Below are 17076 nucleotides of genomic sequence, written 5' to 3' on the forward strand. Positions count from 1 at the left end.
TCCATGTACACCTCCAGAGAGGTGCCCGCTTTCATCCAGGCGCTTAGGAGATCACTGATGCAGGGACCAGGCTGGAGCAGTGAATGACTTGGGCTGCCACGTTTGGAGGCATTAGGTGTGGCAAGACGTGGTGACATGGCTACTCTGACAGCTCAGCCTCACTCTGGGCCCATAGATCAGTTTCTTCATCAGGAGATGCACCATCAGCTCCCGATGCGCGGGGGCAGCACTGTGGGGCTCTGATGCAGGTGCTGCGACCACAGGGCGTGGCACCATGGAGTGATTGTTCAGTCCTGGAAAACAGACACCAAAATATGGTAGCCCTCCTGATCACGCCCAGTCGCCAGTTGGCATGTGATACTATAGACTGTTACACGGGTCGGATGAGCCCGGGCCCTGCAGTACCTGGCTTCAAAAGATCCTCAGCTGGTGTGAATGGACGCAGCTCTGTTGATGCCGGTGGAGGTGTTCTGAGTTACACCCCAGCTGACGATCTGGCACTCTGGTTTTCAATTGAGGCAGAGGGCCAAATTTTAACCTCAGTTGTGGCTCTCCGCTTTGACTAACTTCAGCAGGGCGGCACGGGTGGAGTGGGATTTGGCCGGGCGTGTTTAGCATTTTGAGCGGGAGATTGTGACTCCTGGGGGGGGGTCTGCCACTGACTTGCTGTGTGACCTTGACAAAGCCGCTTCCCCGTCACAGTGCCTCAGTTTGCCAATCTGTAAAATGGGGCAGACCTACAGTACTGCACAGAGCGGGCTGTGGGGGGGAGGAGGAACTGAGGATCAATTCATTAATGGTTGTAAAGTGCTTTGAGATATTTGGAGGAAACATGCCGTAGAGTCATATGATATTTCTAAACAAGCCCCCCCCCCAAACCAATGCTCCAGACCCAAATGCTCCCAAACTTTGGGGGAGTTCAGAGTTGTATTAAAATCTCCTGGTTTGGGATGATTGTTGCTTTAAAAAAAAAAAAAAAAGGAGTGAGGCCCATTGGTTGGGAAAGCAGGAGCCTAAGGGGTTAACGGGGAGTGTTTGTAGCAAGTCTGTGTCACCAAGGAGAAGAGAACAGCACTTGGGGAAGGAAACAAAACACTGGGCTGTCCAGGAGGGGTGATTTCCCGTTTAAATCGACTCCAGCTCCAAGCAACTGCTCGGGGGGGAAGGAGACAGGCTTCTGACATTCCCAAGGGGGTGAAGGGCAGGCAGCAGGAGCTCTGGGGGAAGGGGAAACGCCCCAGCTCCTTGTCGAAGAAAGAGGGAGAGCGTTCCAGGGTAAGGTCAGTTCCCAGCCTAGGAATGTGTGTCCCCTCGCAATGGGGCACGGCTGCAGGCAGGTTCCTCCAGGGGGATGGGGTAGCAAGGGCTCTGGGCCCTGGGCGCAGGAATGAGGCGTGAGGACAGCACCTTCCAGTGGAGGGCTTGGAGGAGCCGAGCATCTGCGTGTGGGGTGGATGGAGGAACTTGCTCTCCCTGAAGGAATGCAATTGTGATGGCTAGGGGATCTTACCCACGACTAGGGGACCAAGTCAGCTGTGCCACCAGTGAACTTGCCGCTCCTCAGGAGGGGAGAAATATTGCGACTTTTTCAGCCTAGATCTGCAGTTTGGCAAGTCATGGCGATGGGGGGTCCAGGGACAGGCCCATGAGAACCCACTCTGGGGGCAGAGAGGTGGAAACTCACCATACCTGGGTAAGTCTGGAACCAAACCAAGGGGTTGACGGTTCAGTGTCCCACATGGAAGTCTTTGACGCCCCTTCTCTGTCTCCCTTTAGCCCCGTGTCTCATGGCAAGATGGCTGGGATTCAGGGGGCCACAGTGCAGAGCATCCGGCCCTACAAGTCCAGTGAGCAGTATCTCTACGCCATGAAGGAGGACCTGGCCGAGTGGCTCAAGGAACTCTATGACTTGGATGTTAACGTTGGGTCCCTCCTGGAGGTGCTGGAGACGGGCTCTATGCTGTGCTACCATGCCAACAACATCACCCATGTGGCCAGAGAGTTCTCCCGGGACTATCTGGGCCTGGCCCACAACCTTCAGCTGCCCAGATATGGGGTGATCTGTAATGACTCTGCCCAACCAGGGACCTTCCAGGCCAGGGATAACGTGTCTAACTTCATCCAGTGGTGCAGGAAGGAGATGGATATTAAAGGTAAAGGGGATTCTGATCTTTCCCTCCAGTTTCTTTCCATTATTTTCTTTTCTGTTTATTTCTAACACCTTTTCCTGCCCCCTCACCCCATGGCAATTCTTTTTCTTCTCATTATTTATTTGTCTTGCTTTGGTGCCTAGGACCACAGTCATGCACCAGGACCCCATTGTGCTGGGCGCTGTACATTATTTATTAGGTGTATTATGGTAGCCTGTAGGAGCAACAGTGATGGACCAGACCCTAGATGCTAGATGCTGTACAAACACAGAACAAAAAGCCCCTGTCCCCCAAAAGCTGACAATCTAATATATTTCACTCTTTCCTAGCACCTTCTCTCTGAGGATCTCAAAGCACTTTGCAAACATTCAGTTAGTCCTGCCACCTCCATCTTTATCCTCCATTTATAGACAGGAGAAACTGCAGGGAAGCCGCTTGCTCAAGGTCACAAAGTGGCCCAGTTAGGGAGGCCCTGATCCCATCCAGAGCCTTGATCACAAGCGCATTCTCCCTCCCTTCTCATTAAACTTAGCCCAAACTGAGATGCTGTCTGGGGATTGAGCTCCGAGATGAAGCATCTTAAGGAAGGGCGTGTTGTCTAGTATCGTGTCCTAAGGCACTGGCCTAGATTCTGTTCCTGTTTCTGATACTCTACCACTGAGTAGCCATGTGAGCTCGGGCAATTCAGTTCATCCCTTTGGGCTTCACTTCCCCATCTGCAAAGGGGGCCAATATCCTTTGTTTCTCCCACCTTCTTGTGTGTCTTGTCTATTTCGCTTGTCAGCTCCTTGGGGCAGGGCTGGTCTCTCGCTGTGTGTATGTGCAGCGTCCAGCGCAAAGGGGCCCCGCTCTCAGTTGGGGCCTCCAGGTGCTACCACAATACAAATAATGAATAACAATAACAACAACGCATTGGGAGTCAGAACACTTTCCCCGCCCCCTAAAAAAGGAATTGCAAATCTGATTTAAGGTTAGCCCTGGCAACCCTACAATAACAACAAACTGCAGTACGGACAGGAGCTGGCAAAGGGACATAAGAGCGCTATGTGTCGGAGGTAGCTAGCAGATTGGATTGATTTGCATTGCCCCTTGAATATCTTCTTTCCAAAAGACACCCGAATCTTTGGCAGCCTGCGCTAAAGCCCCGTGCAGCAGCAGCTCCGAATGTCATTAATGCAGCACTGCCTTAATGCATTTCCGTATTTCCCCTCTGATTGGGGTTCAGTGCTGCACTGGCAGCTAGGGTCGGGGAGGGGGGTGTGCTCTAACAGCGTGTGAATCTCTGCCTCATTGACTGGCTGAGGTTGTGCCCACGTGGTTGTTTTAATTCCTTGGTCAAACTGGCAACACTTCTGCTGGCTGCTGAAGGGCTAATCCAGGCCTTGGTTCTCTTACACAGAACCCAGCCTCTACTCCTCAACTCCTTGAACAGCTGGCGCCAGGGGGGAGCCCAGATTCTGTTTAACTCTTCCCCAGTCAAAGCAGTGTCTGTGCTCATGGCCTCACTTTATCAAGACATTAGCATCCACTTCCAGAAAAGAGCTGGGCATGCTAGTGATTCATAGATCCAGAGGCTTTAAGACCAGTAGGGACCATTAGATCACCTAGTCTGACGTCCTGTATAACCCAGGCCAGAGAGCTTCCCCCAGTTACTCCTGTGTTGAGCTCAGTGATTTGTGTTTGGCTCAAGCATCTCTTCCAGAAAGGCCTTATCTGGAGATGTCAAGAGATTGAGAATCCATCCCTTCCCTTGGGATCTAGCTCCTACCGTTTATTTCTAACTTGAATTTGTTGACTCTAACTACCAGCCATTGGCTTTTATTCTACTTTTCTCCCTTAGATGTAATTAAAGAGCCAGTATGGTCTCCCCACAAAGCTACTTATACACTGTGATCAAGTCACCTCTAGGTCTTCCTTTTGATACACTAAGCAGAATAAGCCCCTTCACTCTCCCACTGTAAGGTGGGTCTGAATGCCCACTTGCCTGGCATCTCATGAGCAGGATACCCCATATTTATATCTAAGGAATCCCTAATGTATGTTCATGCAAGGATACTGACACCTCATATGTAGCTACACATTTGCCTGGTATATCAAGGATGTTCCACGCAAGTACCCCTTCACTTGGCCTATCAGGGCAGGGCATATCCAATATTTGTCCCACCACTTACTGTACCCCCTTAGGCCTGAAGAGGGTACATCTTCACCCATGTCTTCACAGTCTCCCTGCAGAATGTTAGTAGGTCAGGCTGGCTCTCACTCTATTGTCTCACCACACCAGGCCTTCCTTAGCTCTTCCTACATCAGACAGTCTCTGTGGCAGAGATTTGTGGCCACGCGATTAAATGCCCATCGTACATGCTGCATCCGTGGGACAATTCACCACCCTGGACACAACAGCGCTGCTGCTCTCATTAGCTCTGCCCTTGTCTCTCATTCCTTCTCTCCATGCTTCCTCTTCTTCTTCTCATGTTTCGCTCATTTGCTGTGCCTCAGAGGTGCTGATGTTTGAGACGGAGGACCTGGTGCTGAGGAAGAATGAGAAAAACTTTGTGCTGTGCCTGCTGGAGGTGGCCCGCCGGGCCTCTCGCTTCGGGATGAGTGCTCCCACCCTGATCCAAATGGAGGAGGAGATTGAGGAGGAGATCCGAGAGGAGATGGACCTCCCCCCTGAGGATACCCGGCTTCCCAAGCCTCAGAGGAAGCCTTGTGACTTCAAGAACCTGGACCAGATGGTAAGGGGTTCTGAGTTCCCTGATACTCATTGTTCTGTCCAGGCATGAACTTCATGAGGATCTGACTGGGAGCCTGTCTCAATGTGGGGGGAGGTTCTCTGTTATATGCAATCTACTTTGGGACCTTTCAGGGAGAAAGGTGCTACCTGAATGTGAGAGATTCTTATTCTTGGCTCATGGGTATTTAAAACCCAGCAGAGTTAACAGGAGTTCTGTGCCTCTGTTTCCAGCAGGCCAGACCCTTCGGTGGTTAATGGCACTAACTGGGATTAGAAGATAATAAGGGTCATATTACTGAATGGAATAGTGCAAAGGGAACCGATTTCTTCAATTGTTAGCTGGCCCCAGTTAGAAATCCCAAGGCCCAAATCAGCATGGCTTAAACTTCCTGGATCTTCGCATCGAGTGCTACGTGATCCTGACCTGGATCTCGTTAGAGGTTCAAGAATGTTCAGCTAATTTCCTCCCTCACCCCTGTTGGATTTTTTTATTTTTGTGGTGGCTTCTGTGCTCCCAGTTTCCAAATACAGCCCGAGCCAGAAGCCTGGTTTTCAGCGCCCAAGCACAAGAAGGCAGCAGCAGAAATCTTTTCGTGTGGGATTTCCAGTCTGTTTTTACAGGATCAAATAGCTTTGATGAGATTTGGATAAGCCCTGGCACCCCGTCTGTCTGACAGAGAATGGGCCTAAGGAGCGTAGCACCCCTCTCCCCAAAGCTATAAACTATCCAGGGTGCACAGGGAGTAGCACTTTCCTCATATTGACCGTGAATGGACTCCACAGGTCCAACACCTGGTGAGCCGGTGCATGTGCCCAGTCCAGTTCTCCATGATCAAGGTATCTGAAGGAAAATACCGCGTGGGCGATTCCAACACCCTTATTTTTGTCAGGGTAAGTCCAGGAGGGTGTGCTTTCCAGATGCTGTTATGTTGGTCTATATGATACCAGGAACTTCTAATCTATGCTAGGGGTAGGAGGGACACCTGCACTGCTGCTACCATCTGGGGCCGGGATGCTGAGTCTTTGGGGTGGGATTCACCAAACACGGGCTCTTCACCTCTCATTGTGCCTGGTCCCACTCCAAAAAATGGCATGTGTCGATATGGCAAGCAAGGCTGCCCGAGTCAGAGTAACCGAGCATCGTGACCATTCGCAAGGCAGAGATTTTCATACTATGCTGTGTTAGCACAGAGCAAAACGCATTCAGGCTGAATGGCCTTGAGGATTAGTAACGGGATCTGCATGTCTTCACCTTAAGTAGGATGGGACAGCTCAATGGTGACCCAACCCTGAAGCCCTTTGATGTCACTTGGTGAAATGAGTCACTCCACTCCCTAGTGGGACAGGGGACCACGTCTCAAAACCCCAGCACTCCAGCCAGCCCATTGGTTGAACTGGCTGGGCCATGGAGAGTGCGTTCCCCTTTCTCCCTGGAAGTGCTCTCTCTGGGTGAGAGCTGAATGGGGCTGCGGGAGGGAAGCTCGCCTTGGTACTGCCAGGGTCATACCAGCTATCCAGTGGATGAGTACGGGGCTCCAGCCTCCAGAGCAGTCAGCCTGATGCCTTTCACCAGAGCTGCATTCACTGTGGGGGGAAACATGGATAGGGTCATCTCTCCATCCTCCTCTGTATTCTCTTCAGTTGGCTTCTTTCAGGTCTCTAGGCCCCTTCATTAACTTTCCTGGGTGATAGCCTTATCAGTGATTGCAGTGAAAGTCATGTGCCCTGCAGGTTATGGTTGCCTGGAGAGAATCCTCAGATTTTCTTCTCTTTGTGGGGGTGGCCACCCATATTAACCCTCAAACCCCTCTCCTGCCGTCAGAGATGCCATCATGGTCTGACCTGCATGTACATCTCTCAATTAACTGAATAATCACTAGGTCCCCGAGGCATCCTGCTGGAGTAAGACATGGTGGTAGCAAGCTCTGTATTGGGTTGTGTGTGAGAACCTGAATATTTTCCATGGCAGGAATCATATGCAACTGCGCTCCTGGCTGCAGGTCTTCCACCCCTGCCGGTTCATCTGAGTGTATTCAAATCCTCTTTGGACTACATGGTATTTTTACACATTGTCCACATGTACCTGGGTAAGAGTGGTTATACATGTGTGTGCACACGCATATGCCACCATATGCATGGCTAGGTATGCATGCATAGGCGGGCATGTAAACCAAATGTATGCTTGTGTTTGCATGCGTGTATTGTAATGTACAAGCTTAACACCGGCTCCTGAGATGGGCTGAGCAATGGAGTCAGTGGAAGACTAGGATATTCTGCACCGATCAGGGTCAGTCCGTAGCGCTGGGATTTCCAGAAGAGCTCAGCACATTGAATGCGCACTGGCTGTGCTGTATTAACGCAACAGGTGCTGAGCTCTTTGGAAAATCTGGGGCGCCAAGCACTGCAAAATCTGGCCCTGATCTCTTTGGAAAACCTGGCTGCACATCTGTTTAAGGATGTTATCTAGTAGCTGGCCCACAGAGAGTATGAGGTTCTCCTTTAATTCAAGTGGTAGAGGCTGTTTTGGAAGCCAAAGGTCCTGGGTTCTCTCCCCACCTATGACCATGAAAACCACTATATGCTGTGGCACCTGGAATTATTATGTGCATCACATATACGTGTGCATGTAACTCTGTGTGCATCCACAGTCATGTGCCTGTGAAATACTGTATATACCTCACCGGAAAAAAACCAACAGGATGGTGATATCCATCTGTTGAGCTTTCACTCATTTCTAGCTCAGGATGCTGCAGGCCCAGGTGAGCCCCCGTTCATGGGTGCTCTGTTTGTTCCAGATCCTCCGGAATCATGTGATGGTGCGGGTTGGAGGTGGCTGGGACACGCTGGAGCATTATTTGGATAAGCATGACCCCTGCCGGTGCACCTCGCTGTGTAAGTCTCCTTGTGCTGCTTCAGTTGGCAGATTCTATGTGTGCAGCCTTGGGGAGGTCTGCATGGGAGGTGACTCTTCTCCTTGGATGAGGTTAGAATCTGGGGGGTGGGTGTCCTACGCTGTCATCAGGTCCTCAGTAGTAGAAGACTGTGTGGGTCACAGTGAAGAACAGCAAAGAAGCATAGCCAGGAGAAGCACATCCGATCTAAACAATTCCCTAGGCTTGCCCATGGCTACTGTGCTGGGTGGAAAGCAGCTCAGCCTTTATAAATCTCTGACAGGGTTACAGGAACTTTTTGGTAGGGGTCATTTCTTTCTGGGTTCTTGTAGCAAGAGGCAGGTGCCTCCTTACAGCATGGAGAAGGCTCCAGGGAAGCCGTTTGTCTCACATAGTGCCACTAGAGGTCAGGCTAGCACTTCAGAAGGGAGAGAGACTTATAACACCGCAGTCCTGCCTAGGGGTGTGTGTAGGAATTGCCCTTTGGGACTATTGTATTTAGGGTTGGTTTTTTTTGTATATTTCACAAGGTTTAAAATGCCTCAGGGAACCAGTTACGGTGGCAGAATAATGTGAGATCTGCTCTCACTGCATTTCAGCATCTGGACGATAGAAATGTCGTAAGACAATGAGATCTTGCTTTATTCCAGCTGAGTAAATTATTCCTAGAGGTTAAAGACCCATGTGAAATTCCTAGGTGTCCAGGGCCAACTTTCCAATCCATCATGAGTATTCACAAGGGATTTTCACCATGAGGCTTGGAGTGGGCTGGCATAAATTCTGGTCTACCCCAGTCTCCATGGCGAGTTAGAACATGCACAGTTGAATCGGAAGTGGTTGGTACTATCTGGCACTGCTTAGGTCTGGCACACCAGTACAGCCACCCCACAAGGTTAATCCACCGGAGTGTGGTGACCAGAGATACTGAGTCCCTGAATCTCTTCACAGCTCACAAGCAGGCTGTCAAGCTGACAAGCCCTCAAAGGCTGCAGGCAATACAGGTGCAGCATGAGATCAAGGTCTGCCCGACACCCAGGACAGACAACCCAAAGAAGCCCCAGCCCACGCTGATCGTGAGCAGGTCCCAAAGCCCACTGCCCCCAGTGGAGTGGAGGACCTACACCCCCCAGAGCCTCAGCACCAGCCGGAAGCTTCGTTCATCTCCATCGCCAGACAGCACCAGCAAGAAGGATTCCAGGCTCAGGCCCCCGCGGGAGCCGTCAGAACCCAGGAGGGTCCCTTCGGCCAGGTAATGAAAAGAAGTTTGCGAAAGGCCTTGGGCTTGGTTTCCCGGATGACTGCCATGGATGCTGTGCTGAGCAGTCGGTATAGTCACTGACACCGAAGAGCAGCTGGCATTGGACAAAGCTGGAGGATTACACAATGAATGGTACATTTTACTGCTAGCCAGACCTCCTTTGTGGTGCCTTCCAGCACTCCCAGTGCCCCCGTTGTTCCTGTTTGGTTCCCACCTCAAAAGACCTGTTTCAAGCTTGAGCATAGTTGGCCATGGTCTTCTTCAGTGCCCATCAGGTCATCTTGGGATCAGCTGGAGGGAGTCACTTAACTGCTATAGGGTTTCTGCTCAAGTGAGGCCCCAGGACTGGACTGAGGGTCATTGGCAGTGCTTGTGTGTGTTAGGGTCCAGGACTGGAACAACGGGGGGGACTGTAGGTCAGGATTGAGGCAGAGCTGTAGGACAAGGCCCGGAACTAGAAGAGGTAGGGCTGTTTCCAGATGCAGGCAGATTATTGGCAATCTGTGTGATGTCCCTGTGTTGATTGAGTGGGTGGTATGTCAGGATAGAGATGCACTGGCAGAGCTGTACTGGGGTGTCTGCCCGTGCTAACTCTGACTTCAGGCAGCGCACTCAGCCCCTCGAACTCAGCAGCACCAAAATGTAACTATTGTAACATTTGTAACCCAAATGTAATCCATGCCTGTGTTTCTTAGTGGAGTTGATGACATTATGGGGCCCTGTCTTGCTGACTTTGAGCTTGTCAGCACCTCCCAGAGGTGGTGGCCTGCACTGGCCTTTGTGCCGGCTTGTGAGTGCATCACAAGACCAATGATTACAGCCCCTAACGAGGGATGTATACACCCTCCCACTGCTTGTCAGCACAGAACCAGCTTCATGCCCGGAGCACTGCAGGTACCTGCCTCCCTAGGGCTAGAGGCGACTGACACACCAATCTGATGCTTTGTCTCTGTTATAGGGCAACCGAGCGGTCTGCTACTCCTTCACGGTGGCAGCAGTTTGCTGAAAAAAGATCTGCTACCCAACAGACCTCTTCTGCCCAGAGCCAGAGGGATGAGCTGTGTGTTTCTATGTCCTCCCTGACATCGCAACTGACTGGAAGCGAGGAGGATGGTTCTGGCGCCTCGGAAGCTCTCCCAGAGCCCCAGAGAGGGCGTCAGACAAGTAGAATCCCTGGGATGAATCAGAAGGACCCAGCTAGGCTTGTGCAAGCCAGATGTACAGAGTTCAGGCCCCAGATGACAGTGCCAAAAGACAGAACAGCTCAGCCATCAAGGAGTACCCAGTATGGAGTCAAACCCTTTCCACAGGCTCACAAGCCTCAGGAATCAGGGGTCAAGAGCTTTCCTGGGATGGTCCGTTCCTGCAGCCCAATGAAACCCCTTCATCTCTCCTCACAACAGGATTCCAAGGGAGCTGCACAGAGCCTCAACGCTGCATATGGCTGGGGGGATGCTGGGGTTTTGTTGCCATCCTCCCCAGTTAAACACATGGGCCAGACTCCAAAACAGGAAAGTAGCACTAAGATCCCAGTCAAAGCTGGCCCCACATTCAGCAAGCCCCCAACCCCTGTTCAGAGCCACCAGGGGGAGCCCCGCCTCCGAAATGGGTGGAAAGCCCCTGCCAGTGAAATGGCAAAAGCCCCAGCTCTCTCAAAGATCAAAGTCATGTCCAGGGCTGAGGAAGGCTCTCAGGGGCACAGACAATGCAGTGGGGCAGTCAAGCCAGAGACATTGTTGACCAACCTTCCCACAAGCCCAGAAGATAGACTCAGCCTGTCAGATCCAACAGGAAAGGACAAGGATCCAAACGCCAAACTGGGGCAGGAGGTAGAGCCAGGGAACACCAATAACAGCAGCAGCAGGAGTGGTGGCGATGCAATAGGCTGCTCAGAGGAGAGGGAATGCGTGTATACACCTTTGCCCATCAACCTGGCCCAGGAGCAAGCGCTGTACAGGAGCCTAGAAGATGAGATCTTATCCAACATAAAGGTTCTAGAGGCTGATTCGGATGAAAGCCACAGCCCTGAAGGGAACCAGCTGGGCGACTTCACCCTGGACTGCAGCCTAGCGAGTGTCACCACAGCCAGTGATGTAAGTTGGCTCAGGTCCTCCATGCCCTCCCTGTCTTCCTTTACAAGCGCCAGGCAGATCTTGCCCTGTGGCGAGGGTGTGCCCCGGAGTGGTGTCTATGTGCCCAGCGGAGGGGCAAAATGGCACCCAGCTGGATTCCGCTATGGTGATGTGATTGACGAACTCTCCCAGGGGCACAAGCCACTCCATCCAGTGGATGTGGAGAACTGGATCGCTAAAATCCCACCCAAGGGGACTGTGAGGGTTTCCTCTCAGTCAAGTTCGCTTCTGGTGAATGGAAACCAGGTGGAAAAGAAGCTTCTGGAGCCAGAAGGGGCTTTGTTCCAGGAGAACATGTCCAATGAAACCAAAGGCAACCAGTCAAGGAAGCAGCCACCTCACACAAGCCATGCAGAGTCTGCTGCAGTCAGTAGAAATAGCAAAGTTCCTCAGGCAGCCTCTGATGGCCCCAAAGCATCTATCAATTCTCCGGCCGCCGTGGACGGCCTTGAAAAGTCTAAACTGCCTCAAGGTAAGCCCAAAAGGTCCCTGAAGAAGCCCGAACGGGTGCCATCCATCTACAAGCTAAAGCTACGCCCCAAAATCCGCCCACGCAGGGACAACAGACCTGAGAAACGGCCATCCAAAATCCCCACTCCAGTGACCTACCGACAGGCACAGAAAGCAGCCAGTGCCAAAGCCCAAGAGAAGGCCCACAGCTTAAAGCATCAGATCTGGCCAACTCAGGACAGCCTGGATAGTACAAGGCAGAACAGCACAGAAAATGCTGGGTCCGAGGAAGAGGCTTGGCTTTCAGAACATAGTGGCTCCCCACAAGCTGGGAAGAAGACAGTCCTAGCAGATACCAAAGTGTGGCTCACAGAAGAAGATGAGGAATCCTGGGTCTGATGTCTTGCCTGCTGGTGCCAGTTTTGCCTCCCAGTTGTCAGTGTTTATAGCTCCACACTGAGCCACATTCTCCTCCAGCTGCATTGGAGAAACGGGGTTAGAGAGGAGACTCTGGCCCAACAGATGAGAAGACAGTGAACTGATGACATTGGGGATGAAGCTGAAGTTCTCCCACGTTCTCAGCTGAGTGGCTCAAAAAAGTGACCTGTTCATTTGGCCCAAAGAAACGCGACATTTATTTTGAAGGAAGAGAATCTAAGAGGCAGATTTTCAAAGAGGCCTCAACATGACCCTCAAAAACTGCAGGTACAATTTTGTGCTCTCTCCTGGTTTTTGAACATGCACTAACACCTCAAAGTGGAAAATTGAGTCTGCAATTTGGGATGAGGCATCTTTTGAAAACTTGGTCCCAAGTCTGGAACTAAGAACAGAATTTAGAACAAAGGGCGAAAACTGATAACTAATAGTGTGGTACAATGGAAGCCACATTTTTTCTTCACCAGCAGATGGAAATGTAAATATTTTTAGTGCAAAAGTACTATCAGCAGGGGGAGATGCCAGTGATATGTCCGATCATTTTCTCCTTGCCCCTGAGAGCCACACCAAATCCATTGTAATATTTTTCTTTGACAGATGTACTTCTAAATTCCCCTCTCAGTTCATCTGGTTTTCCAGGGATGGTATACTTGTGGAATTGGGAGGAGAATCTGGCCCATAAATTGCAAATATAGAGGCCAGTTTAGCTCATGCAGAGAGGAGAAAGAGCATGGTCTTGTTTTTAAAGCAGGACAACTGGATTCAAATAATTAAATCCCTCTGTGCCTCAGTTTCCCCATCTGTAAAATGGGGCTAATAATGCTCACCTCTTAAGGCACCTAGAAGCTTACTGAATATTTGTAAAGCACTTTGAGATCCTCAGGTGAAAGGCACAAGAGGAAGGCAAAGTATTATTATTATTGTCCTAGATCCATGGATGAATCTTGCATTGATCCCAGTGGGAATCCCAAGTGCACTTGTAAGGCAGTATTGAGCCCTGCTTTTGAAAAGATTCCCCCAAGATTGCTCTGCCTTTTATATGAAATGGGCAACATGCCAGCCTCATTCTGTTCACAAAATTCTCGTTGAATTCAAAGGGAGTTTTCTAAAACGCTGAAAGTGGAATAGCACACAAATTGTGTCAAAGTCCCTAATCACACCATTTCCCCCTTTTTCATGAAATTACCGGGGCCAAATACTCAGCTGATGTAAATTTGATTTACTTCAGCTCAGGATCTGGGCCACAGTTGCCTGCACGTATTTTAAGCTTGTCATTATTATTGTTAAACCAGTAGCCATCAATGCATTTGAAATGGGAAGTTACTTGAAATGGCAAGAGCTGAAAGAAATATAATAATAGATTCAGATGGTGGGCTTGTTTTTAACCAAGATGCTGGCACTAGAGATGCCCTGTGATATCAGGAAAGAGCCCTATAGAGACCACCCATAGTGTCTTGATACCCATGAATGCTCTGTGTAATTTATGTGTGAATTGTCTTTACTGTTATAACTCTTGGAAATAGTATTTGAGGTGACTATTAATAATGCTGCTTGTTCCAGTTATATATTGTATTCCTAAACCTTTGATCACTATACAACTCTCAGTGTTTGTGCAATAGAGACATTCCAAAAACTCTTCTGATTCAGTAACTCTTCTGTTTCAACGGGGATATGCAAAGATTGATCCATTGATAGCAATGATGCCTATAACCCAGGGATGATATAGCTTACTAGATGAACCCTTTGTTGCACTTTACATGGGAGAAATTGTTTCCAAAACAACCTATTTTTCCTTTGGGTCATTAGAAACCTATGGCTAGGCTTTCCAAGAGAGGATTAAATAGGAAACATGAGTTCATAAAGACAAGAATGCAAGAGTTTACATGGTCTTTGTTAATTAGAGCTGGTGGGAATTTTCACATTTTTAGAATGCTGATTTGCAAAAATTTGGAATTTTTTTGCAAAAAATTTTTCTGGATATTTAAATTTCTGTTCATTAAAGGAGGCCGCAGGAAATAGGACAGTCAGATCCAAGCAGTAGGACAAGTCTGGTCCAGATGTGGCCTGCTCCATATTTAAGATTGTGGACACAGGAGGGTGGGGGGATCAGGAATGGCAAATGGGGTCAGGAATGTAAACTGGAGTAATAGTAATAGGATGAAATTTAATAGTGAAAAGTCCAAGGTCATGCATTTAGGGATTAATAACAAGAATTTTTGTTATAAACTGGGGACGCATCACTTGGAAGTAACAGAGGAGGAGAAGGACCTTGGAGTATTGGTTGATCACAGGATGACTATGAGCTGCCAATGTGATATGGCCGTGAAAAAAGCTAATATGGTCTTGGGATGCATCAGGAGAGGTATTTCCAGTAGAGATAAGGAGGTCTTAGTACCATTATACAAGGCACTGGTGAGACCTCATCTGGAATATTGTGTGTAGTTCTGGTCTCCCATGTTTAAGAAGGATGAATTCAAACTGTAACAGGTACAGAGAAGGACTACTAGGATGATCTGAGGAATGGAAAACCTGTCTTACGAAAGGAAACTCAAAGAGCTTGACTTGTTTAGCCTAACCAAAAGAAGGCTGAGGGGAGATATGATTGCTCTCTATAAATATATCAGAGGGATAAATATCATGAAGGGAGAAGAATTATTTAAGCTCAATACCAATGTGGACACAAGAACAAATGGATATAAACTGGCCATCAGGAAGTTTAGACTTGAAATTAGATGAAGGTTTCTAACCATCAGAGAAATGAAGTTCTCGAATAGCCTTCCAAGGGAAGCAGTGGAGGCAAAAGACATATCTGACTTCAAGACTAAGCTTGATAAGTTTATGGAAGGGATGGTATGATGGGATAGCCTAATTATAGCAATTAAGTGATCTTCAACTATTAGCGGTAGATATGCCCAATGGCCTGTGATGGGATATTAGATGAGGTGGGATCTGAGTTACTACAGAGAATTCTTTCTAGGATGTCTGGCTGGTGAGTTTTGCCCACGAGCTCAGGGTTTAGCTGATCACCATATTTAGGGTCAGCAAGAAATTTTCCTCCAGAGCAGATTGGCAGAGGCCCTGGGGGTTTTTCGCCTTCTTCTGCAGCATGGGACATGGGTCACTTGCTGGAGGATTCTCTGCATCTTGAAGTCTTTAAACCACAATTTGAGGACTTCAAGAACTCAGACATAGGTTAGAGGTTTGTTACAGGAGTGGGTGAGATTCTGTGGCCTGCGTTGTGCAGGAGGTCAGACTAGATGATCATAATGGTCCCTTCTGACCTTAAAGTCTATGATTCTATGAATGCTGTTCAACCATTTGCTGAGTGATTTGATTGGACAGTTCACCCATGTTGTTTTTTCAGGTGGCCTCAGCAAGATCTAGATCTGAACTGTAATCAGTGAGGATGATAGGAATGTTAATAACTCTTTGCGCAGGTAATACTAGGTGGAGAAGTGCTTCCATCTCAATGGAATAGAGATTCAGTGAGAATTTCAGTACACCCTCTACAAGAGTCTTAAGGCTGCAGGGTTGAAACTGACTTGAGAGATGTGTAGAGGTCACCGTCTTCCACCCCAATTGCAATGGGTCAGTTTTGGGATATTTTACACTTTCCATTACCCACAAAGTTGCCACATATTCCATTTTCATTATGTTCTCTTGCTGTCATTAGAAACACATTAACAACCCCATTGTCGGTATGAGACGTGGTTTGGAATCACTGATTCTGAGAATTACAGCCCTGGGTTTTGTTGCTTCAGCTGTTGTTGAGTGCTTGATAGCCCAGCTCATTGTTTCCCTGCAAGATGGTGGGTCTAAGAACATTGATTAATTTATCCTTACAATACCCCAGTGAGCTATAGAAATATTATTACCCCCATTTTACCAGTGGGGAAAATGAGGTACAGGAAAATCAAGTGACTTATCTAAGATGACTCAAGGAGCTTATTGCATAGCTGGGAATTCAACTTTGAACCCCAGTACAGTACCATAACCACAAGACCATCCTTCTTTTCTTGCTGTCTTTCCCTCTGGAGTATGAAAACGTTTAACAACTTTGTCTTGTGCAGCAGCAGAGGTAATTGTAATAAGGAAGATCCTTGTTGCTGAATTCCTTTAAAAATTGGGGCTGGAAAAAGACACCAATTGAGCCATTCCCTCAAAGCTCCCTTTAAAATATCTAACCAAAATACAGGGCATACCTTCTTGGTGTTGGTGGAGGCAGCCAAAGAATGATACATTGCCCAGATAAAACAGAGGTACAGTATGAAATAGATCATAGAAATTAGAAATTGAAAATAGCCATTAATCTTCCCTGCCCCACTAATGAGGATACATTAATGAACAAAACAATATATACACAGAACGTGACTGCCGTGATGCTGCCCTTTGTGTGAGTGTCTTTATCACCCTGAAGCATTCCTAAGAAATGTCTACAATTTCCTACTTCTGACAGTGCGTCTTTATTGACGGCATGCTTTGAATTCTGTTTGCTTCCAATTTTGTCCCAGACTTAGCCATGAATTTTTCAGCGAAACTTACCAAGACAATCAGCACCCTGGAGAGACCTCAGAGTTTTAGCATATTCATGGAATATCCTCTTGGTATTGACACCTCCTCATCAATTATTGGGAGTGGACCACATCCACCCTGATCGAATTGGTCCTGTCAACACTGGTTCTCCACTTGTGAGGTAACTCCCTTCTCTTCATGTGTCAGTATATTTATGTCCGCATCTGTAACTTTCACTCCATGCATCTGAAGTATGAGGTTTTACCCACGAAAGCTTATGCCCAAATAAATCTGTTAGTCTTTAAGGTGCCACTGGGCTCCTCATTGTTTTCGTGTCACAAGTCTACTTGGCAAGAAGGATCTTTTAAGAATGAAATGAAATTATTTAGCTAATCAGCTAAACATTCACTTGAAGTGGTTTCTATTAGTTTATGACCAGGCCTTAAGAGATAGGCCTTACGAGATAGATACCTTGACAAACATAACCATGTTGAATGAGTGGACACAAGAACAA

The 17076-nt window shown here is 48.5% G+C and overlaps 1 protein-coding gene across 3 annotated transcripts; it reads left to right on the top strand.

The window, feature by feature from the left end:
- Positions 1-697: 697 nt before the first annotated feature.
- GAS2L2 (growth arrest specific 2 like 2) lies at positions 698-16744 on the top strand. Of its 3 annotated transcripts, none has more exons than XM_043499438.1 (7): positions 698-1693; positions 1777-2153; positions 4647-4885; positions 5668-5775; positions 7680-7776; positions 8724-9024; positions 9992-14228. In XM_043499438.1, the coding sequence occupies exons 2-7, from the start codon at positions 1796-1798 to the stop codon at positions 12012-12014; spliced, it is 3126 nt and encodes a 1041-aa protein (XP_043355373.1). In that variant the 5' UTR covers positions 698-1693; positions 1777-1795; the 3' UTR covers positions 12015-14228. The 3 variants fall into 3 exon arrangements, 2 of the variants coding, with proteins under 2 accessions (XP_043355373.1, XP_038231742.1); XR_006276228.1 differs by lacking the exon at positions 698-1693 and adding an exon at positions 16562-16744 and having other exon boundaries at positions 1739-2153; positions 9992-12320; XM_038375814.2 differs by lacking the exon at positions 698-1693 and having other exon boundaries at positions 1739-2153.
- The last annotated feature ends 332 nt before the right edge of the window (positions 16745-17076 follow it).

This window comes from Dermochelys coriacea, chromosome 17, assembly GCF_009764565.3.
Source record: "Dermochelys coriacea isolate rDerCor1 chromosome 17, rDerCor1.pri.v4, whole genome shotgun sequence".
Classification (NCBI taxonomy): Eukaryota; Metazoa; Chordata; order Testudines; family Dermochelyidae; genus Dermochelys; species Dermochelys coriacea.